Source organism: Patagioenas fasciata, chromosome 17 (genome assembly GCF_037038585.1).
Source record: "Patagioenas fasciata isolate bPatFas1 chromosome 17, bPatFas1.hap1, whole genome shotgun sequence".
Classification (NCBI taxonomy): Eukaryota; Metazoa; Chordata; class Aves; order Columbiformes; family Columbidae; genus Patagioenas; species Patagioenas fasciata.
This window is the reverse complement of record NC_092536.1, coordinates 10,271,600-10,294,664: the sequence shown is the minus strand read 5'-3', so window position 1 is coordinate 10,294,664 and position 23,065 is coordinate 10,271,600. Positions and strand designations below refer to the sequence as shown.

The 23,065-nt window shown below is 43.8% G+C and overlaps 1 protein-coding gene across 2 annotated transcripts in view; it reads right to left on the bottom strand.

Moving 5' to 3' along the window:
- GCN1 (GCN1 activator of EIF2AK4) overlaps positions 1 to 23,065 on the bottom strand; it is a 41,845-nt gene that overhangs the window by 9,227 nt on the left and 9,553 nt on the right. For both annotated transcript variants that reach the window (XM_065851362.2, XM_065851363.2), the window contains exons 15-48: positions 22,562 to 22,714; positions 21,724 to 21,816; positions 20,201 to 20,276; positions 19,866 to 20,025; positions 18,790 to 18,979; positions 18,557 to 18,681; positions 18,033 to 18,211; positions 17,766 to 17,859; positions 16,951 to 17,064; positions 16,560 to 16,758; positions 15,923 to 16,078; positions 12,939 to 13,120; positions 12,667 to 12,747; positions 12,028 to 12,171; positions 11,193 to 11,320; positions 10,838 to 11,027; positions 10,398 to 10,468; positions 9,430 to 9,595; positions 8,308 to 8,502; positions 7,869 to 8,115; positions 7,167 to 7,288; positions 6,743 to 6,857; positions 6,084 to 6,263; positions 5,534 to 5,754; positions 4,746 to 4,814; positions 4,458 to 4,596; positions 4,153 to 4,349; positions 3,664 to 3,806; positions 2,773 to 2,890; positions 2,397 to 2,612; positions 1,893 to 2,057; positions 1,314 to 1,475; positions 779 to 871; positions 387 to 530 (exon numbers count right to left, since the gene is read on the bottom strand). In XM_065851362.2, coding sequence (XP_065707434.1) covers positions 387 to 530; positions 779 to 871; positions 1,314 to 1,475; positions 1,893 to 2,057; positions 2,397 to 2,612; positions 2,773 to 2,890; positions 3,664 to 3,806; positions 4,153 to 4,349; positions 4,458 to 4,596; positions 4,746 to 4,814; positions 5,534 to 5,754; positions 6,084 to 6,263; positions 6,743 to 6,857; positions 7,167 to 7,288; positions 7,869 to 8,115; positions 8,308 to 8,502; positions 9,430 to 9,595; positions 10,398 to 10,468; positions 10,838 to 11,027; positions 11,193 to 11,320; positions 12,028 to 12,171; positions 12,667 to 12,747; positions 12,939 to 13,120; positions 15,923 to 16,078; positions 16,560 to 16,758; positions 16,951 to 17,064; positions 17,766 to 17,859; positions 18,033 to 18,211; positions 18,557 to 18,681; positions 18,790 to 18,979; positions 19,866 to 20,025; positions 20,201 to 20,276; positions 21,724 to 21,816; positions 22,562 to 22,714 — 5,027 coding nt within the window. The remainder of the gene's footprint in view (positions 1 to 386; positions 531 to 778; positions 872 to 1,313; positions 1,476 to 1,892; positions 2,058 to 2,396; positions 2,613 to 2,772; positions 2,891 to 3,663; positions 3,807 to 4,152; positions 4,350 to 4,457; positions 4,597 to 4,745; positions 4,815 to 5,533; positions 5,755 to 6,083; positions 6,264 to 6,742; positions 6,858 to 7,166; positions 7,289 to 7,868; positions 8,116 to 8,307; positions 8,503 to 9,429; positions 9,596 to 10,397; positions 10,469 to 10,837; positions 11,028 to 11,192; positions 11,321 to 12,027; positions 12,172 to 12,666; positions 12,748 to 12,938; positions 13,121 to 15,922; positions 16,079 to 16,559; positions 16,759 to 16,950; positions 17,065 to 17,765; positions 17,860 to 18,032; positions 18,212 to 18,556; positions 18,682 to 18,789; positions 18,980 to 19,865; positions 20,026 to 20,200; positions 20,277 to 21,723; positions 21,817 to 22,561; positions 22,715 to 23,065) is intronic.

Here is a 23,065-nt window from a genome sequence, read left to right as displayed (position 1 = left end):
TTTGGAAAGCAGTACGGGAGCAGCGCTGCATGCAAAACAGGAGATTTCCTCCCTTCAGCCCTTTAATCTCTCAGTCTTCTATACCAAGAATAAATACAAAGTTAACTAGACACTCTGGCAGTCCTCCAAGAATAAGTAAACTGAGAATTATATCTTGTTGCAGGCGAAAGAGACTTTTATATGGATACAAATAGATTTGGAAAGCATACGTTTTTTGACTCACAATATGCCACCAGGCAAAAAGACTCATCCTGAAGAAGCTAATGGACCGAATTAAAACATGCAATCTGTGACTCTAGAGAACACGGGTTTTGTGCAGGGAAGCAAACCCGAAGCTCTATCTTGAGGCAGCCTGTCATAACAAAGAGCTGAGCCGTGCTACTTGCCAACTGCTCTTCGCTGGTCCCCAGCTTCTCTTTCAGCGCAGACATCATAGCAGGCAGGATGACACCCAAGTGCCGTGTCAGAGCGTCCCCTGCCACCGACGAGAGGAAAGCCAGCACGCGGGTGTTCACTGGGGGAGTAGTCAGCTAAAAAAGAGAAAAGCCCAAAGAAATGAGACAAGCAGAAAGTTTTTTCAGGAGGAATCTCACTTCATCCACACCATGAAACGTCTAAATATAAACACATGACAACCCAAATGACAATATTTTGAGCACAAAATCAGAGGAAAATTTCAAACTATGCTCTTCCTTTTGGCATAACGGTCCAAAGAACACTGGCAGCAAGCAGAGGAAAAAGCACAGTTCTGAAGTTTAAAATTTGTTTCCAATTTTACCTTTGGCACCAAATAAGGCAGCACCACACGGCTCTTGACAGCCATGACTTGTTTAAGACCATCCACAGCAAAGTCAGATGTCTCTTCATTATCCTACAGGGAAAGAGAAAGTCACAAACCTGAGAGATGATTCGTGACAAAGCAAGCGAGACCCCATTTCAAGTGACGATTTGCCATGAGATCATATCACCAACACACAAGTCCTTCTATCCAAAAATGCTCTCATATTATCTAGCAAAAACCCAGACCAACTCTTCTGTCACATCAGGAAGATCTTCTGTGTCAGGAATGATGGCCAAGCAACTTAGGCAGGCGGTGATGGCAATTCCCTAGCAGAGCCAGGGGAGGAATTCCCAGGCCTGTGCTTCAGCCATGAGACCTTCCCTACCGATGGCTCCATGGAGGAGACAAAATAGAACAGCCATTCCTTGGAAAGTCTGCCACCGCAATCCTGCTTCTCCTTTAAGCCAGTTATTCAAAACTTGTCGCACAACATCATTAATTGAGCTGCTAACTAATGCTGAGCAATGCTTACCAGCTGCTTCAGCAAAAATGGCAGGATATCTTCAAGAGCTTGATGGCCAATTGTTGAGTGCAACTGTTCGAATGTTTTAGCTGCAGCCTCTCGGACTTCTTCCAGAGGGTCACAGAGCGCTTTTCTCACTGTAGGAACCAGGGACTCAGAGAAAAGCAGCACCTGGAGATGTAGAGACAGAATTGCAGAATGTCTAGAGCACAACAGACACATGCATCTCAGTAAAGTAGCTAACAATGCAGAATTTGCACAACTCAAACTAAATTGCAGTTTGCTTGAAATATATTGGAAGAAAAGCAAGATTAATCAATACAAATAGCTGCAGAGCTTTAAGGCTACCTAGTGGATCATTTCTATTATTATATCTCATAGAAGTCAGAACTGGGCAATGATTTAAATGTACCGACAGACACAAATGCTTACATTTTCCTGAACAACAGCTCACGTTAGTTATAAGCCCTGAGTTCAGTCCATAAACCAAGTCCGGCACAGCTGTATTATTCTGTCTCAACTGCAATACCTGCGCCATAACATAGATACCTCAGAAACTGGAGATTTCCCCTTCCACATTTAACTCACCGCGTCCCTGCTGGTGGATTTCATTATCTCGCTCAACCCAATGCAGACTCCTTGCCTCTCATCACTCTTGTCTGACCTCAGTCCTTCTTCCAGAATAGGAATGATCTCAGGAAGGATCTTCTCTCCTAACTTTCGGACAAGGTCTCCTAATGTCCGTGCTGCAACCTGTCCCCAGAAATGTATTAATTAACTGTTTTCCTGTTTTATAAACTTAAGAAGGTGAACTGTGAGCAAATATTAACTTTTGACCATAAACCACTGTTCATAGTATAGACAGAGTAGTAGGAATGGAAATACTTCTGTTTTAAGTAACCATAGCAAAATGGTTTTACTGTCATCACAGTTGCCATCAGCAAAGAGAGAACTCAGACATACATGGATTAACTAATTGTTAAATTAATGACAGCTTTGGAGTTTTTTATAGAAAAGAATTATCCTGTGTTCTTCAGAAATGAGATCACACAGTCACCTGCAGTAACGGGAAGGCATTACTCAGTTTCTCACCGTTCGCTTATCTGCACAAGTACTGGCCAAGAATTTCAGCAGAAGCCCAAAGAGGGTTGGCAAAATTTCACGCAGCGTGCGAGGAGTGTTGGAGACCACGATCTTCCAGACGTGCAAGGAGGCCTGACGCACCACCAGCTGGGTGTCGGAGCGGCCCATGTACAGGCCTGCCAGCACCCTGTTCCTCCTCTCCACACCCAGAGCACTAATAATAGCCTGCAAAGAAATAGCACACAATTGTGTTATCCACTCCTGAAACTTACAATAAGAACAAAATACACGATTATCCAATTTGCCTTTCCATCAGGGTTTCCATGCTGATTTTTACAAAATTAAAAATAAAATAAAAAGGCACAACAGACACAAACAGCTTTACCTTGTTGGACTGGGCTGTTCCGAAGTTGTCATCCTCTGAGGCAGTTTCTGTGGTCATTTTTCCAGTGACTCCTGAGATATGGAACAGAAGATCTCCAAGGAGCTGAACTGAGCTAAACCTGGCAACGGGAGCAAGTCAAGTGTTACAAACGGGGTAATTCAGGCCGTACCTGTCCAAATATGACAGTATGTCAAAACCAGACAGGAGAAAAAAGAAGGGTAAAGAGCTGGGTCAGCACCAAAATGCTGCATGGGCTGGTATGTAAGAGCAGTCTGCCCACACCACTGAGGAGCTGCGTGCTAAAAAGAAAGGTAAGGAACAAATTCCAAGCTGATAGGGGCTGAGAGGATTCCTGTATCAAAGCAATGAATCACGGAATAGCCTGGACTCCACAAAGGACTGAGACACCAGCATTAGTCTCAATCCAGGAGATCCTCACCTGGGATAGGTGGGCTCATCAGCACTCAGCTGACACAAACCTTTTAGTACAGCTAATTTTTGAGCCATTGCTACCAGCTGTGAGCGCTCCACTGCACATTTCCATGCACAGGAGAACAATAACTTGCTCAGCATTTTGAAAAATGAAAAACAATATAGGAGGGCTAAATATTGCCACATCAACTGCCTTGGAAGTGCTTTTCGGAGTCACTACCAGAATTAATGATCTTGTAGGAATGCGCTGCAGGTACCAGGAAACCTGATCTACGGCTGGTAGGGCTTTGCGGACTCAATGCTATAAGGTGTCATATTCAAATCAACAAGCAAAAAGAGAGACTTGCTTTTGCGTCCCAGGAGATCTCTGCATTTGCTTGAGGAGCAACAGAGTTGAAATCACACCAGTTTTCCAGCCATGGAAGAGAACTGTATGGGGATGAGGTGGTTTTCTTTTACCTTATCCTCCACAAGTCATCGAACAGGCCATCCTCGAGCTGCGGCAGGAGAAGCGCAATGGCAGTCTCGGCGTACATACTTATGATCCTCTGGCCAGCGCGCAGGGCCGTGTCTCGCACAAACTCATTCTCGTCTGCCAGTGCCTGAACAGGGAGAAGAGTGTCTGTGAAACTTTGGGGGTTTTTAAGCACAATATACAAAACCAGGTGGAGGAAAACAAAATGATGTTTTCTCTCTCAGCCATGAAAAGTAAATGAATGATGGAGTTGTGAATGCACAAAGGTGATTTCAAGAAATTACTTGTGACTACAAACAGAAGACAGCAAGCAAATCCCTTGGAACACAGAATAATTTTTAATTTAAATTATTTTACATTTTATACAGTCCAAAGCTGGACAAGTCTCTGCATGTCTCACAATTACTGTAAATGATGCTTAAAATACTCTAGAGCATGATTTTTATCCTCTAATAAATAAAACTCCTACATACCTTAAGGATACAAGGAATGATGGGACCAACATAGGGAGTGAACTTGTCTCCAAAAGTAATTGGCAGGTAGTTGAACATCATGATATAACCGTCTCGTACGTGAGGAGCAATATCCACTTTACTGGCAGTAGCTACAATCTCTGGCATAAGCTTCTCCAGCTTTTCCACCCCCAAACCAGCCATAACTTCAGCCAGACCTGGGGAAAAAAAGCAGGTAACACAGCTGATAAACACCAGAAAGAACAAGCTAATCTGATTTAATGTGAGAAAGCTTGAGCTCAGTATTCAGCCACAGCTGTCCTCACCTTGAGCAGCACCAGATCGATCCACTGAGCTCTGCTCATATGTCAGTGTCTCCATCAGCCATGGCAACAAATCCTCAAAGCACGATTCTCCCATCCCCTTCACCATGGCTCCCAGCGCCTTTGCCGACACCGTACGCACCTGACAGACAAGAGGAACAGAGAGTTGCAAAATATCCCGTCAAATTCACTAAGACAGATGCGTCAGACTGATTACAGATCTACGGAAGATCGGGACAAAGTCTGACCTAATGCACTGCAATACAAATGGTATTTGTACAAAGGACATACTTCAGGTACAGGGTCCAGCAGAGATGCCTTCAGGCCAGGGGTCACACTGGGTAGGTAAGGAGCCAGATCCTGAAACAAAGAGCCCGAAGAGTAAGAACCAGATTCAAAATGAGAAAGAAACTGAAGTCACCTTCATGTAAAGGGTATTCAGCCCCTTATTACTACCAATCATCCTCAACATCCTGAGAGTTTAGTCAGTTGCTTTCACAATCTTGCAAACAAGCACACTGAATTGTTCTGCAAGTCCAGGAAACACCAATTCTGTGCAGACCACTCAAAACCTTTTTTATGCTCACCCACAAGCTAGAGCCTTGTATCTAAGGAAAATCCAACACTATTAACATTTACACAAGGTTTAAAGGTAGAAGTTATCAGCACCAAAATTAAACACAGATCTTTAGCCTACAGCAAGGTTGTACAAATGCTTTTCAAACAAACCTGGATCCATTTGTAAGCAGCTGATCTGTGTTTCACTGGTTCTGGTTTCGCTTGTTTGTTTGTTAAGGCATTTCTTATATGGTAAAAATTACAAGACCTTTTTGCAGGGATAAATCTGGTAATAACTAGATGACCAAAGTACAAAGCTGACAGTCTTAAGCACCTGAGAACTGTCACTGTGTAGCCATTATTTATTCATTTACATACATTTGATTAAAGAAGCTGTGTGGATTCTAATATTGTTTACCTTAACAGCAAAATCCCCAAATCAAATAAATTCTCCCTAGTGCTTGCTCTGTGATCTCCTACACAGGATACACAGCACACAGAGAGAATTTTTAGCCCCGTACCTTCTGATCAGTCAGGGAGTACATGTTCCCAATGATCTGGGCAGCCATTTTCCTGGTGTCTGTGGAACGATCTTGAAAAGCTCTCTGGACGATTGGCATGATCAGCGCTAAGGATGGAGCATCAATGAAATGGACAAATTTGGTATCCAGTAGAGTCTGCAGGCACTTCTGGGTCTTCCTGGAGGGGTCAGTGAGAGCATCCAACAGAACTGGAGCGATTGCTGAACATTTTTAAAAAGGAAAGAAAAGACTTTATTCGTACATAAAACAAAACCACGTGTCAGGGTGAGCTGGTGTTCTCTCATGGGATATTGTAGATCCTTCTAAAGGAGAAGGACGGGAGGAACCCTGTTAACATCAGCTGTCAACATGGACAGGAGGATTCAAAAAGCTTTGAAGCAGACAGCTGCTGTTAAGCTTTCAGGTCACTTTTCTAGGAGTAGTTTAATTTCTACAGAAGCTTGGATTTAATCCTCGAGATTGTGAACATAAACCTTGCTGTTATAAACCATGGTCACATCAGGATATCAAATATGCCAATGGTTCTTACCCAGGATCTCTGGATTCCTGATGACAGACCCGATCTGCCGCAGGGCTTGCTGTCCTGCGTTCTGCACCTTCACGTGGGAATCCGTGAGCACTTCAGTCAGTTTGGGCACAATATTGGGTAAGCAGGAAGAGAGCTGTTTGGGAGCACAATACGCCATAGCCCCCAGCAGTTCCACCGATCCTGTGCAGGAAGGACACAAAAATAAAGAAAAATAGAAAACAAACAATACACACAATTAAAAAGAGGTATGAGGAGATGATCACATTCTCCTCAAACTCAAACCTACCAGTTGGAGAACACACAGAATGTCTGAAATACATTAAACTACTCTCTGCCTCCTAAAGACACTACAAACTCTGTGTTTGGGGTATTTTTTGTAACAAGCAGAAGAAGAGGGGGAAGAAACTTCCAGCTTCTGGAGTACTTGGAGAGAGATGGGGGTAAAACGTGTCCTCTGAATCTGCTGGGAGAAAAAAGTTGCTCAAATGTGTCAGGGTACCCATTTTTATCTCAGAAGCTGTAAATTCCACAGTCGCTTACAAGACAATAAACTATTAATATCACCATCATCTGTAGAGATGAAGGAATAAACCAGAGAATGACAGTGATGGGACCTTGTGGGATACTCTCAGTCACGTCCATCACATATTGGTCCATACCGGCTTTAGTTCTCCACGATTCCTCTTCTAGTGCTGCAAGAAGCGATGGCAAAACCAGCTTCACCCCGTGAGTGCTCAAGTTGCTCATCACGGCTTTGGCACAGTCATCTGCAGCCTCCAAGGAGAAGAGAACATTTACAAGCTGTGTCACAACGCGTGCTTTTTACTTCCTCAGAGACTCAATGGGAACAAAGCCATGATGTAAAATAGTGTCTAAGTACAACGATGCTGCTAGTCAAGTAGCTCCCAATTAATGGCCGATAAAATAAGATGCTTTCATTCATTAGGAAGATCAAATTGTTATTAGCGGTGTCTCAAGGGATAGGTCCTTTCTCAATTTGCCTTGTTACAAACAGTATTCATATCTATTCCATTTCAGTTTTCTCTTAACACTCTATGTTCTCAGAAATTTAAGGCATTTTACCTCTCGCACATACTGGTTCCCATCTCCAAAACAAAGCAGCAAGTGAGGGAGCACATGAACCACGTAGGGCTCAAAGAGCTTTCCAAGCATGCTGCACAGCATCTCGAAGGCAAACAGAGCCCCTACAGAAACAAAAAGGACACTCAGAATAAAATACAGTTTCATTTAAAGATAAAATTTGCCAAATATCTGTAGAATTTCTCCAAAAACACTTGGATCTCAGAGGTGAAAGTTTCTTGCCTTCTTGCACTTGTGACTAGTGCTGTGGTGGGGATTTCTGCTGTCAGAAAGGACAAGAAGCCCAGCACCATTAAAAACACACAGCAGTCCTCCGAGCCCTCGCTCAGGTAAGTGGAAATAAGGACAGGAAAATAGCAGCAGCCAAAGGGACAGCCAGGCTGTGAGAGCCCCTCTGGACCGGCTGCAGGGGAACGTGTCCTGTCTCTCGGGGAGCAGGAGCCTCCACAGCACCACCCCTCAGAAACCCTCCTTCCACCACAATGCAAAAAGAGCAATTTTAGGACACCATACACAAACAGTGGCCTCGTGACAGACACTTCCAATTGCTTTCTCTGCAAACTTGAATAAAATAGAAGTAGATAAACCAAGCACAGGGGTTCAGGTATCATTTGATCTGACCCCAGCAGCAGTAGGCATAAGAGAGATACTAAGTATTCCATGGGGAAAGCTTTTGTCCCTTACCCTCACGCCGACGGAAGTTCTTCTTGTCCTGGATAGCATCGGTCAGCGTGGTCATCATCTCCTGTTGCTTGAGAGAGAGGATGCCGAGGCCTTTCACCAGGCCTGCCAGCCCGTAAGCCGCACCTTTGCGCTCAGCGTACTTATCAGACTCTAAAAGCAGCTGCATGAGCTTCTGTATCATTCCTCCTGCATCCTCCTTAATTGCAGGCACCAGAGGTGGCAAACAGCTCGCCACTGACTCCTGAACCTGTAAAACAATCCACCAGCTATCAGATCACAAAATATTAATCACCAACATAACTTCCCCCAAAATCGCACCCACAATGACAACTTCCCGTCACCAGAGCTTTTTTTTCATCTCTCTTGACATTCTTGAAAGTATTACAGTGTTAACCTGCCTCTGCGAGGAACCTGAGGGCTCCTCCAAGGAGGCTCCTACCTGCTGAGATGGTGTGGACAAGGCTGCAATCAGTTTGCCAACAATTGGTTTCACTTTAGGGTCACTCTTGTCCAGATGTTTTGCCAGTGAACCCATCAGAATGACCACGCTTTGCCTGACAGCATCATAACTGGCATCAATAGGTGCATTTTTCAGGAATTCTTCAAACACTGGCAAGAGAGAGTTAACATTGTCCTGAAAAACAAAATCACAGAACTTGCCACTAGAGTCCACTCAGAATGCAATTTGCTATGCTCAATGGACTTGTTTGTTCTTCTCTGAGCCAACAAACTGAACAATTACACTGTATTTACAGTTCACTTCATGTGTCACATCACATATAACCTTGTGCCACCCTCACAGGCAACAAATACTTTCTGCTAGAGAGAAGTTAGCTCTTAAAAATCAGATCCCCCAAACCTGCCAGCATCATGTTCTGCCAGAAGCAACACAAGCTACTAGGCAAGGCTGCCAGCCTCAACTTCAGTGCCTGCTCTTTTGCTTGTTGCATTTGCAAAGGGAGAACACAAAGATAAAATAAACCCCCCTGCTTTTCTAAGAAGCAGAAAGAAAGAACGAATAGCATGAAAAATTTCCAATTGTCTCAGGCTAAACTGCAGCGCTGCCCAGGAGACTGGCACACACAAGGAAATGAGAAGCTGAGCCATTTCCACCCCACACACCTCCTCATCTAACACCGCTGGAGAAGGTCTGGCCCTGATGAGAAGGATGGGCCTCGGTTCTCTGAGTGGCTTCAGTTTAATTAAGCCAATGATCAGCAAGCTTTCATGTTTTTCTTTGCACGTGGTCTGAAAGGGAATTCTCACCTCTCCAGAATTAAAAGATCTGTGGCCTAATTTTGCTTTTATTACTCTAGTTTTATACCATTTTAACTCCGGTTAATTCAGGGCTATTTCTTTTCTACAGCAACGACAGGGAAAAACTGCACTTCATCAACACTAGTCAATAACAGAACGACCCCGAATACGCAGAAATTCCTACTACATGCAAGTTTTCAGCAACCTCTGAGAAATAAAGAAAAATATCAACAGGCTCCAACACAGTATCTCCATTTTCATTCCATCTTTTTCCACTGCTAGAGAAAGAAGCGTTCAGACTTACTTTGCCGTGAGTGTTGAGCGTTGAAAGGGCTGCATCTAACATGCACTTCCTGACTTCAGGACTGCGATCGTTCAGTGCGTCCGGTACAAAGAACTGGAAGAGGGGCTTCACCTGCGAACTGTCCAGATGCTGCGAGAGTTTGTTGAGGGCCAAGGCAATGCCGCACCTGGGAACACGGTGAATTTGTGAGCTTACTGGCTTTTCACAGAATCTGCCTGAAGTCACAATCACATTTGCTACCAGCAATGCATTACAAAAATTGAGACAGAACCACTATGAAACCGAAGAGCGTCAAGTGTCCAACCTATGTGCGTTTCCTTACATAACCCCATGCTGCAAGTTCCCAAAAGGACAACAACCCTTCAGCCATATAATGACTTTTATCCCAATTAAACATTACAGATACATAGGCCAACAAAGACAGACATTGGGATCACTTTGTCTGTTGCTAGAAAACAGCAGCTCTGCAACAAGGTACATCAGCACTAACGAAGAGATTAGCTTAAGACAGGCAGTGAACAAGACAATTCTCAATTAAACCTGTATAGAGTGTACAAGCCAACAAGAAGTAATTACCCAAACTGGAATTTATCCAGTTCATTAAGGCTCGCGCTGCTGCTCTTGAAACAATCAATTGCCCACACAGAGGCAGGAATACAGTAACATAAGACAAAAATCAGACAGTCTGAGGGGGAAAAACTCCGTTCTTATCAGAAGGACATATGGAAGACAGCATCAAATTTTTGATGGAACTGAGAGCCTTTCAGTTCAGCCTGCCCAGCCTGCCTGAGGGGCACAAATATTCCCTACCAGAAGGGAACATAAAACCAGCAAGTGAATACAACCCCATATATTTCTTTCTTTTAACACTCCCCTATTTCTCCACTCCCTGAACTTCTGAATAAAAATCAGGAACATCTAATTCGGATGCACTGGAAGTGATGAGATCAATCTGAGGCTGACTGTACCTTGCTTCCCACTGGTCAGGTGGCGATTCAGATATCACTCGCCCCAAAGCATCCAGAACCGGAGGCGGCCTCTGCAAGGAGAAACAAGTCATCAGAATAACTTTGCCAAGGGCACTCCTGCAGAGAATGCTGTCAGCCATACCTGCACAGAGGTATGATACCGCTAGCGGAAAAGCATCATAAAAACACCCGAAAAAAAGCAGAGAGCTGGGTTAGGCCTAAAAAGACTTAGACTGACCCTTCCTGTATCACCTAAGGCCTGTACAATGGTACCATTACCGGCTGACAACTTGAGGATCAAGACACTAAAGTCTGTGACAAGCTCAAACACAGCAACAGTGGGCTTCATGCACATCCTCAAGACAGACAAAAGCAAAAGCCATTAATAAAAGACACAAAATACAGCACAAGTTTGCGCCTGTCAACCCCTTAGGACTTACGTAGAGCTTCTCCTGGTAAATCTCTGTGAGTTTATTCATGACCTCTGCTGCTTGGTTTCGATATTGAGCTACAGCTCTGGAAAGAGCCTCAGCGCCCGCTTGTCGCACTGCCTCTTCGTGGTAGATGACGTCTTTGATCAGCAGGGAACAGAGGTCAGGCTGCAGCTCCAGACCCATGGACTCCCACAACCTGCAGCGCACACAGAGAGGTGTTGGATCAGCCTTCAGCAAGAGAAGCCGCCGCTCCATGCAGACAGCAGGGTGACCTAAACTGCCCTCCAGCCCCTGCAGCAGAGCTTCCAGAGGGGAGAAGAGAGCTCCCCTTACAACTCCATCAGCCAAGAACAACCCTCACCTTCCTGCCAGCTTCTGAATCTCATCTTCCACATCAAACTTTACGACCCAAAGGCGACACAACAGATTCAGTCCATTCTTCTCATCACTGTCTGGGGTTGGTAGAACCATTTGCAGCTCCATCAGGCCCTGAATTAGTTTACAGGAGAATCAGTGCAAGGATGTGATTTTAGAAACAGATACTGCAAAACACTTAAAACCTTTGCCAAGTCAAGCTCTCAGTGGTAGGAGGTGTCAAAATTCCTGTTTCCTTGCACAGCACACTGCCCGTGTGGATCGGGGACTTTCTTTTGCCACCAGGTGAGATGGTGAAGCTCCACACCAGTGCTCCACCGGCACGCTGCAAAGAGGCACCTGGGCACTACATTGTGCTCTGGTGCCTACAGTCTGTTCTGCTTCCAAGTATAGAGAAGCCAGCTCAGTGAGCAAGCTGAAAGTTGTTTCATAGGAAAGAAAACCAAGCAAGGTTTTTTTTCCTGTGTTCTCAGAAGTGACTAAGCCTGAAGCTTTCCAAAAACACTTGGCCCAGTGCAGACAAAGGAATCTTTTGACAGCTTCTCTTTAAGACTTAAGCTCTATGCAATTGTAAATAGAAGTTGTTAAATTGCTGTAATTACACCTCTTTTAACAAAACAAAGGTGTGGATAGACCCAGAGTATTTCTTTTTGTAAGATAAATCTATCACAGAAAGCGTTATTGTTCAGTAGCCACTGCCTCCTGCAGACACACTGCCCAGAGAGGCACCACAGCTGAAGCTTTTCTTCATCAATGTCACAGAAGATTCACCTCCCCAAAAATGAAGGAATTCAGTGTGACCCTGAATGATTCCCCCCTACCCTGAGAGCTGCATCTCGAACATTCATGCATGGAGATTGCAGGGCCTGTAGTAACACGTCGATCTCCTCCTGCTCTGCGTAGGCACAGCCGTCCTCCCCGCTGCTGCTCGTGCACAGAGCCGTCAGTGCATTGGAGGCCAAAACCTAAGAGTGCGGAAGCATTAGAGATTCTGCTGCTGATTTCTGCTGCTGGGCGTTTGGTCAAAGCAAGTGCAGGGTGAGGGTTCAGTGCCATCACAAGAGAGGAAATTTTCAAAGACCAGTGATAAGGGTTCACAACGAATACGAGAACTGCTGAGTTTGGTCCAACTGTTTGCCTTTTTGTTACTGACCTTTCTGCCATCTCATCCCTTAGAACAAACACTCCAGGGAGCGACTACTAAACTTGTTTAATAGAGTAAGGCCTTAGGGAAGGAATACAATGTCACCAATGGAAAACTGAAGAATATGTTTGCTGCAATAAATTGCACAAGAAAAAAAGATATACGCATTTTATCCCCAAAAGAATACCACAAACATATGAGAAAACTGGTAATGTATCAACCACCAGCCTCAGAGACTTACACCGGGCAGGTGTATTTCCCTTAGATGCTGACGAAAGGCAGAATCCTGCCTGGGGTTATGAAGCAGAGGACTCACCTGTAACCGTGGAGAACCCGTTCCTATCACCCGCGTCAGCAGAACCAGCATCTCCCTCCGGGGCAGCAGCTCTGGGCCATTCTGAAAGGTTGGGGGCAGAAAAGGCAGAGGGGGGAGAAAAAGCTTTATGTGAGAGAAAACAATCTTACATTGTTAACTCTAACTTGCAGAATTCATCTGCTTTGCCTGGTTTTCACATCAGCTTTTTTATCCCATGCCTTGTCCGGACAACTGTCGCTGGACGTCACCCAATCCCCACAGCTCCCGCTCACCTCGTCCACCAGCACAGCCTGGCTGTTTGCCAATGATCTCAGCTGAGCGTGGACCGTAAGGATCTGCAGAATCTTGACCAGAAACTCCTCCTTGTCTTCACTGTCATGAGGTGTCTCCATCATAGCAGTCTTGAGCAGAGGGAAGACTAAGGAAAACGCCGGAGCTGATAATGGGGCAGCACCTGTGAAAAGGAAAAACAATCCCGTGAGTGCGGCTGATCCTCTCATGCCTTCATTTTATGATACGGACTGGTGTAAAACGTACACGTTGATAAGTGTGCAATGGGTATGCATGGCTTCAGCCTTACATACACACACGCTGAGAGAGCCGAAGCATTTCTAAGCCCCTAGAAACACCCGGCCTGAAGGACACTGACTCATGGTTATGTGGATTTACCGCACACAGCCCATGTTCAGCCCGGTGAGGCAGCGCACAGAGCTGGTACCCCCTGTTTAGCCTCTGTCACTTTGCCACTTCACTTAATGACAACACTAGGGCTCCAACAGTGACATCTGGCATTTCAGTGTTAGCTCAACAGCTGGACTTGATGATCTCAAGAGTCTTTTCCAACCTAAATGATTCTATGATTCTACCTAATGTTGTTGTTGCTTGCTACACCAATGAGCTTGCTACACCAATGAGTCACATTAGGATTCCAAATTACTTCTAATGCTTTAACAGTGTGAAAATAACCCCTGTAAATGAAATCAACACAATTTAATGGATTAAAGTAGACAGACAGGCAAAACTGAGGTTTTGTCTATCCTGGAAATACTTGCAGGAAGGGGAGGGCAGGACACACAACCAAATCCATCACACAACCGAAGCTGAAATTAAATCTATTATTTAAAGTGCATTAAGTTTGTGTGCACACTCTGATAATTAAAATGAATTAAACTGAAAAAAGAAAGAAAAAAAAGAGGTTAAATTTACTTCTGAGCAGGAGGATCCACACAGGGATCTGATAAAATTTAACTAATTCACTTCTAAAGTTCATCTGTTCCAAAGTAATGACCTGGTTGCCAGTTACATTCCCTTCAAACACTTCCTGTCAGCCTAGCTAACCTGTCATTCCAGCCATCAGCTGGATTCTTCAGAACGAGGTTCCTCTAGTTCTGGTGCAAGTGTCAACCACTCCCTGAAAACATTCAAGCTCTTGGATTCCTGCTGTCAAAGATTTTGCTCCTTCCTTCTCATAGCGGCTGAGCTATGGGACATCACAAACACTCCTTTCAGTCTTCCAGTTAGTCCAGTTAAAATTCAAGTGTTAGACGTCTAGGGAAACCATTTGCTTTCTATATCCTATCTGTGCTGTCAGAGAACGCCAGATTTTAAATCTCCAAGATGCAGATGCGGAGCACTGCAGACACAGTACTGCAGTATTACTCAGCTTATGTAGGGCACAGAGACTGCAGAAGTAGTTAAAGGGAGAAATATTAAATACCAAACACACTGTGAGCTGCTAACGATTTCACGTGAATAGCTTAGGTAGAACCCTCTCCATTCCATTTTACTGTTTACTCAGTATCTGTTTGCTTTTACACTTCTTTTGCTTTTCGTTTTTTAATTATTGGCTGGATATTTTAGGTTTAAGCAGCTGTGCCTCTATGTGTGGCAGGAGGAAGAAAGCTTTATCTCAGAAGATAAATGTTCTATTAATGCAGTAGTTGGTATTGACCAATAGGAAAAAGATTATAAAATGTATTGTGCCATTTCAGCAATAAATGATAAATTTTATCATTCCCATTATAAATGAGGCATGGTCTCTCTTAGGTTTCACGGTAACCTAAGAAATTAACACCCACTAAATAATATTGCAAGATTACACTCCAAAGAACTTTGAAAATGGAGAAAAATCGTTTGGGAACACAACATGACTTGACCAATGAAGTGTTACAGAACCTACTTCCTTTCTCTTGCAGAAGAAGTGAAAAAACCAACCCAAAAAATCAGATATTGATTCAATATTCATTTAACTGCAGGAAACCTTGAAGGAGGAGGGTTGAAAACGCTTCCACTCCTTCTCAGAAATAAGCCTAAAAATGGATGCAAATGTTAATAAACTTGCACTTACTATGGAAATAAATTATATAGTGGGGACGCTGAATTACCACTGAGTTGTTCAGCACAAAGTGCTGCTCGACATGGCCAAGCGCTGCTGCTGCGCTGTGACAACCACCCGTGCCACAGTCACACAACCGGCAACAGAACAGCAAGAGAACTGAACTACCGGAGTAAGCAACCAAATGGAATCCTACATATCCTTTTAAAAATTAGAAACCTTCTACCACAGCACTTTCTGACCGAGCTGGATGATGAACCACCTCTGTCACTGCACTTCAGAAGCTTGAAGATGACTTAAGCCACCTCTGCCTCCCTCTTCTGTGCTAGTATCTCCAAGGCCGTGCTAAAAGTACTTATGCACCCCACCATGAAGCACATTCTAGAGGTGATCTAAATGAGTGAGGTTACACTGTATAATATTGGCGCTTGCCTTCGTGTTGCAGAGTGGGAAAGAACTGCTGCTTCTACAGCCATGCCAGAATAAAATATTCATGAACTGCAGCACTGCACAGCAAACAAGCAGAGGCCACAGGCGCTTCACTGCTGAGATCACACATAACGAGCAATTACCTTGTCTTTCCACTTAGTCTCACTGAATCACTTATGCTAAGTGGTATAGAAAGGTAGGAACTGTCCTCGGCAAAGATGAGCGTTAATTTCACTATTATTTCTGTATGAACGATTTTAAGAAAAAATATTGTTATTTCTACAGTTACTACACTTGTAACATCATTTCTACTATTACCATCACAAAAAAAACCTTTAAGTTTCTTCACACTCATGAAGATTTATCCAATCCAAAAAAAAAAAAGCAGCTAAGTGTCACCTATAAAACACTGTACGAACCATCAAACCTAGAGCAGTTCACAGAGTTACTGCCGGGGCGGTGGGTGTCAGAGGGATCTGCGATGGTTTTTACCTGGCTCTCCCTTGCCTGTTCGGCCAGGAATGGTGTGGGCATGCAGCAAGCTCACGACTCTGTTCAGAGCAATAGGCAGCTCTTCTTGGCACCAGGACTCATCTAATTCACATTCAGGTTTCATCAGGCGCAAGGTCACGTGGCTCACTAAAGTACCTGGTAGGAAAGAGTGAAGAATCCATGAGAGGATTTCTTGAGAGAAAATCCCCAGGAAAACAAAGAATTATAAAACAAGAATTATAACAAAGCGCTGGGCAACAGCCCAGGCTGCACAAGAGGCAGAGAGAAGGAAGCAAAGCCCTGAGGCTGACAGGGAACAGCTTCCTCCACAACAGTGACATGTGAGAGTTCCCTTCGCAGAGCCTGGGGGACTCGAACGCTTGAGAGTCCTATTGCGACCAACCATTACTGAGACATGGTCACAATGACAACTCCGTGTCTTTGGACCCACACCTATCCAGCAGTAGGATCTCTGGAACATCACAGTCATCAACCCATGTGCTGTTCCAGGCTGGATTTTCCTCTTGGAGGTCTGCGGGACATGGTCATGACCCACAGCTTCCAAAAGCAAGGGCTTTCACCACCCTGCCATAAAAATAACACACCCTGCCCTTAAACAGCAACTGCGAACACTAACCAAAGGTTTTCAGTCGAGCAGGCATGACGCAGGAAGGTAAGGAAAGAAAAGGATTCTTAATCCTTGGAGCAGCCAAAGGTGATCGAAGAAGTGGCAAGAAGGAGCCAACGAGAGCAGGGATGTACTGAGTTAAACCAGGAGGCCTTCTCTTTATAACAGTGTCCAGAAGTCCCAGGGCTGTTTCCAGCTCATTATCGAGCTGTAAGAGAAACAATTCAAAAGGTTATCATAAAAAGTCCATCAGGAAAAGGTCAGGTTGTTAAATCTAATTTCTAACGCAACAAACAAATAAGTTATTGCCAAATATTCTGTATGCTACTCTATTTTCCTTTTATCAAAATGATCTGGGTCACAGTAGCCACAGAGGTGCAAAAAAGACCATCAAACTTACCTCCTTCAGCCGTTTTCTTATCTGAGACTCCCTTTCCAGCTGTGCCTGCACCAGCTCCTTCTGCTTGCTTGTCAGTTGTACCTCGTCCTTTATCCCTTTCTTCTTCTTTATTTCCTGCAGTAGAGAGCCATGGACATTATCAACCAGGAGCTATTAAGAACACCCCCTCCATTAGACAGCAAAGCAAGCTGCACACATTGGGCTTTGGTGCAATTTACTTTTAGAACAGTACCAAAATATTCTTCCCAGCCTATTACTCTGAAGTGAAGATACAAAATGGAAATTAGAGGGTTAACAACACTTTAATGGTTTAAATTGGTCACAAATTATTTGATATTATTAGAAAGAGTTGTCCAGCTTTTTCTACACTGGATGGGCATGTCATCCTCTCCAGAGCAAACAGAAGTCAACCTTTAATATAAGAATGCTGTACATTCCTTTCCTTTGACCAAATTCTTTCCCCCACCAGTTTGGCCAGACTGAACAGAACTGCTGGCTGTCTACAAGATGGAAGCACCTATTTAACTACCAACCCTTACTGAAAAAGTTACATGAGATACCTTGAACAAGAGACAAAGAGATAAATATTACCAATTAGCAAGTGTGGTCACAAACAACTAGAATGCCACATAAATTGAAACAAACACATATGTAGAAGAAACTAATACATACAGATATAGGAGCAGATAACAGGTATCAGAAGCTCATGGAATCTTTCCCAGCTGTGTACACACACATGCCAGAAGCCGCACAACAAAACAAACGAGACAGCAGTGAAGTTCTGACACCTGCCTTTCCTGCTCCCATCAACTCACCTCCTTCAGCTCCAGCTCAATGATCTGTTCCTTGAAGGAATAAGCTTTGTTCTCCCTCTTCATGTTAGCCTTTTTCATGCTATCCTGTTGAGCGCTGAGAAGAAAAAGCAGAGAAAAGAATCAGCACTGCTTGGACTAAGATCCAGGTACACAAATCCTGCAACTCCTGTCCAGAAAGAGCATCTGACAAATCCACTCACACACAGGCTGGATGCCAGCAGCGATCAATCCCCAGGTGCACTGAGAAAAGAAATTCTAAAGCCTTACCTCTGTATTATAGATTTGTCGTACAGTTCTCCCTCTGGTGTCTTCATGATGGCAAATTCCTCTCGAGTAACCTGGCACAGAGCTGGATTCTCCATCGATGCTGAGATAGTGCTGATGAGCTGTGGGAGCACTCTACCAGGTGAAAGCAGAGACAGAGATCCCACTGCATTCATGGATGACTATCATAAAAACAAAGGAAAAAAAAACATTATTATCAGCATTTCTTGAAATTGCCTCCAAAAAGTACGCCCTGCTGAGGCATCCCATGTTATGTTCTAATTCTAACTCTTTGTTCAGTGGGTACTCGAATCTTAAACAGGATTCTACTCAGTTGCTGGTACACATTCTTCCCTCTTAAATTTCAGCTCCTTTGCACTAGAGACGTTCTCTTTGAACCTGCCTTTTCTCCACCTTTCAGACAGATCTCCTTCCTTATACACCAGTTAGTACTTAACTCCTCCAGAAAACTCTCCTGTTCTAAAGTATCTCCCAAAACTAACAAAAGGAAAGCACAAGTTTACCACCTGGTTCTCCGGAGCATAGGCAGTGATCCTGGGTAATATGTCATCCAGATGTTTGGCAATGAAGTCCTTGGGATCTATTTTCATCTTGATGAGGAGGGCTGGCCAAAGACCCGGCTGCACTGCCACTAGCAAGAAGAATGAGCATAATAAATACGAAGCAGACAATGAAACAAAAAGGTAAGATAAAAACCCCTGTACACTGGCCATGAGAGTGGTCTTATCCCCTCACTTACCTACAGATGGATGGTGGGTCACCAGCAGCATCTCCAGAGCCAGCTTTTCGGGCTCAAAGGAATCGGCATCGAGCCCTGCCACGCTGGAGATGACACAGAGTGCCTCGTGCAGGACACGGGGAGGAATGTACGTCTTTCCCAGCTCCGACAGCTCTCCTGACTCCATCACCAGGAGCTCCTGAGGCAGAACCTGAGCGGACAACTTGTCATTAACACACCACACCAAACCTTCCTGAACCCTGAGCACACGTCCCCACGGTGACACCACTGAACACCAACAATCAGCTCCCTCTGTCAGTACCAGCAACCCAAAGTTTTCAACAGAAACAAGGGATAAACGGAACCAAAGCACAGAGAGGACAGTGACAGAAACACCAAGAATGGGGGACTACACTAGATTTGGCAAGCAAGGCCAAAATAAAAGAAAAATGATCATTTTTGGCAAAGAGGACTTTGGGAAAGGTTGAACCAGCTGGCTGGGAAGAGTATGCCCAACTTCTGCAGTCTAATTTTACCCAGTATCTTTTCAAAAATACTTTATTCAGGTTGTATCTGTGATATGGGAAGATGATTTACAAAGTCCCAGCCTTGGTACCTAATTATTGCAATTTAATCTATTATACAATTTGACAGGCCGCCTGCTTAGCAGCACGTCCAACTATACAGCACTTATTGTTTCCTTTTTTAATTTTTATTTTTTATAATAGTTGCTACTGAAGTAACTACATTATGTTCATTTTAAATAGGCAGTCTTATCCATAAGCCAAGGCCAAAGAACCAGGATACCAAGAAAGGAACTGAGCTTGGATTTAAATAACAGAAGGACATGGAAAATTGCAGCTTCCTCCCCAGATAATTTTCAATAATATGTCTTCTGTGTAGACAGGGACAACTAGGCACACCACAGACACGGTAATATGCAGTCATCTAGTAACAAGTGGCATTCTAGCAGATCATGCAGCTGCAACTGAATCATCTTCATCTCGTGCTGTATGTCAATACTAATGGCAAATCCAGGGGAGGGAGGTGGCATATAAACAACTGGCTGAGCAGAGACAAGGCTATTGACTACGCACCTTATGAGAACTCAGAACCACTTTCAGCTCCTCCAAGAGCCCGTATGCCAGTTTGTACCCTCCCAGAGAGGACAAGAGCTTCTTAACTGTTTGGTGGGCTTGTCTTCGAACGTGCCAGGTCCGACTCAGCAGCACAGCAACAAGGGCACGGTGAAACTGTCTGAAAACAGAGAAATAAATGCGTTTATCAAGGGAGGCAGCTCTGCAAACCAACTGGACACAAACCACAAACAGTTCAATGCTTTGTGCCAAGTCCCAAGCCCACCCTCTCCACTGCCCCTGTTAACGTTCAGGGATCAAACACAGACCGTTAGCAGCAAGAGAACTCTACGTACTGAACTTTACTTTCCGGCAGCCGTTGTGCGTGATCCAAGAGCAGGCGCTCTGTCAGCTGCAGCACTGTACACATTGCTGTGGGAAAAGACAAATATTTAAAATAGCATGAGACTTCTTAAGGAAAGAGATTTTTTAACCTAAAAACAAACAAACAGCAAGCAGGGCACATTCAAATAGCTAACCAAACAGAGCCTCTACATAATCTTCTCAGTGAAGCCAGAGACAAATTCAACTCAGATCTCCCAGGACTAGAAACAGAACCAGAATTTCACAAAAGTGTTGTTAGCTGGACCCCAGCAGAATTTTCCTGACCACTATGTGTGACCCATTTTTGTCTAAGTCAACAGAGCAAACCAAATGATAAACATGATGCTCACTGCACCAACACTGTTAATTCCTGAGCGCTGCCGAAATGTCTTCAGTGACAATAAAACATATACTGAATTCATACCCAAGGGCATAATGCTGTTTGAATAGCAGCCTTGGTATTTTATCTCACACCATTTGAGCTTCCACTGTCACTAGGACCTTTGGTTTGTGTATCAGCGTTCAACCGTACCAGCAAAAGCAGGAGCAGAAAACCCTGATACAGGGGTGGGTTAAAACCCACATTAACTATGGTACAGGGGACTTTTGACATTCAAAGCATCCAATAGTTTGAGGATGTTACGCATGGCAGCTGGATGTTTCTGCTTAAATAACCAATATCAAATCATGACAATATTTACTCTCAAAGTATCAGCGTTAGGCTTTGGAGCTAAGATCCCAAGGGAGCAATATGAAATTTTCCAAATCACGCTGTTTCAGGGTATTTGTAGGCTCGGAGGGAAAAGGAACGGATGGACACACTGCCTGCAGGAAACAGGGATCACAGCAAGCAAAGGAGAAATTCTGTTCTTTCCCATTCAGAAAACTTTACCTCTTCAAAGCTTTGTACAAAAGACAAATGAATTCATTTCAAACAAATTATTCACTAATTCATTTTCAAAACTTCCAGTATAAAATGTAATGGATAAACCAATGGTTTTGTTTGGGCACATTCAATTAATTTTTTTCAGTTAATCTTTAAATACCAGAGAATAAACCAGAGCATAGATAGGCTAATTTATAACCCAATTGATTTCCTATCTGTTATTACTCTTCCCCTACATACCTCAAGATTTTCACCTACATGTTTTCTTCTCCAGCCTTATTTTACTTTTTCTCATCTTTTTAATTTTAGGCTTCTCCACATCCCTTAGATTGGCTACAAATATTTACTTACAAACTGGGACACCACGTAGATGCATTTTGTATTGGAGGCTTTTACAGAACATATGGATTTGGAATTATAAATGTCTGATAACTCGGGTTCATTAAAATAAATTCATTGTGATGTACTGCTGAAAGAGTAGGATGCTCCTTTCAATCTGAAACTGGATCCTCCAAGGATCACAGAACAGGCCTAACAGAACAGCAGCTCTTTTAAGTACTAACTAATAGAGCTGAACAGCAACTGGATACACAAGAACTGACGCTTTACCTTCCTCGGACGCAGATTGCAAGAACTTCTCAGATGTAAAAATTTGTTTCTTCTCATCCAGAATCAGCTGCCAGAAACCACTCAGCTTAGACTCTGACAGGAAAAGAGGAGATGACTATCAAGGGTGTTTCAAAACACAACAGAACTCACCAGCGTACAGAAAATACAGCAGAAATTTGTCTCCTGAAATCCCTCATTTCTAGTTCTACCTCAGTTATGAAGCCTTTCATCTCTCTCATTCGGAACTATAAGCATGCCCAAAAAACACCTGCTGGAAAGGATTTCTCGGACTTAGACTTGTGAAATGTAAAAGTCTGTTCCACCTTAATCTTTCCTAGGGCAACCCTTCCTAAAAATGAAGGAAAGGAGGAAACTGGTGTGTTGCTTTTGATAGACAGAACACATCTGGATTCTATGGCCTGGCAGATGTATGAGCTCAGTTCTTGTCATATCCTCTAACAGAAGACAAAATTCCAGTCCTCATGCTTTACAAAGATGCCTTGTAAAAATACTACACAAATAACAAGCAATATTTTTAATGCATCAGTCAAGTCCTAACAGGTAAGGTCTGGGTGAACGTCTTCTGTCAGAATAAAGAGGAATTCTGCCCTAAGCGTGTGGAAGCTGGAATTTGCAAAGCCATGGAAGAGCAAGAATTCTTCACTGATATAACTGAGAGAGATGGGAATAAATCCTTCCCTGGTTCACAAAAGGGCAATGATTCTCTAGGCAGCAACAACTCACAGGTTAAGGAACAGCATCTCACGCACATTGTCAAGAAGTGCTAACCCTCAGAACCTGTTAATACCGGATTCTACTGGATGTTTTGTGACCTTACCAGTTTGTCCCTCAATTACAGACATCCTGCAGATCAATAATGCTGCAGCAACTCCTTCAGTTACCATGGGAACCTGAGTACTTTGGGATGCTGCTTTTTCTACTGTCTGGATCAGCATCGGCAGCAAGTCCACTCCCTGTAATAACGTGTCACCTGAGGAGACAGAAAGCAACGAGTCACAAAACAACATGGTCCTTCACACCACAGGGTATCAGTGGTTCTTCTGTGGTCCTGAGACAAGGAAAGGAACCAGACACACACTGGGCAGATGCTGAATCTCAGAGTACTTGACACTCATTGCTATCATTGCACTTTAGCTGTGAAAAGCTAGATGATATCCATTTGAGTCCTTTCCTCACAGACAAAACAGTCCCATCTCAATACAAGCTTCTGTTCATGGGATGCAAAATAAAACAGTAACTTAGTGACATTAAAGCAATTGGTTCAAATCACAGGAAGTCTGACTTCAAAGACTAAGAGAGAGAAATTCCCGGCAAGCTGTGA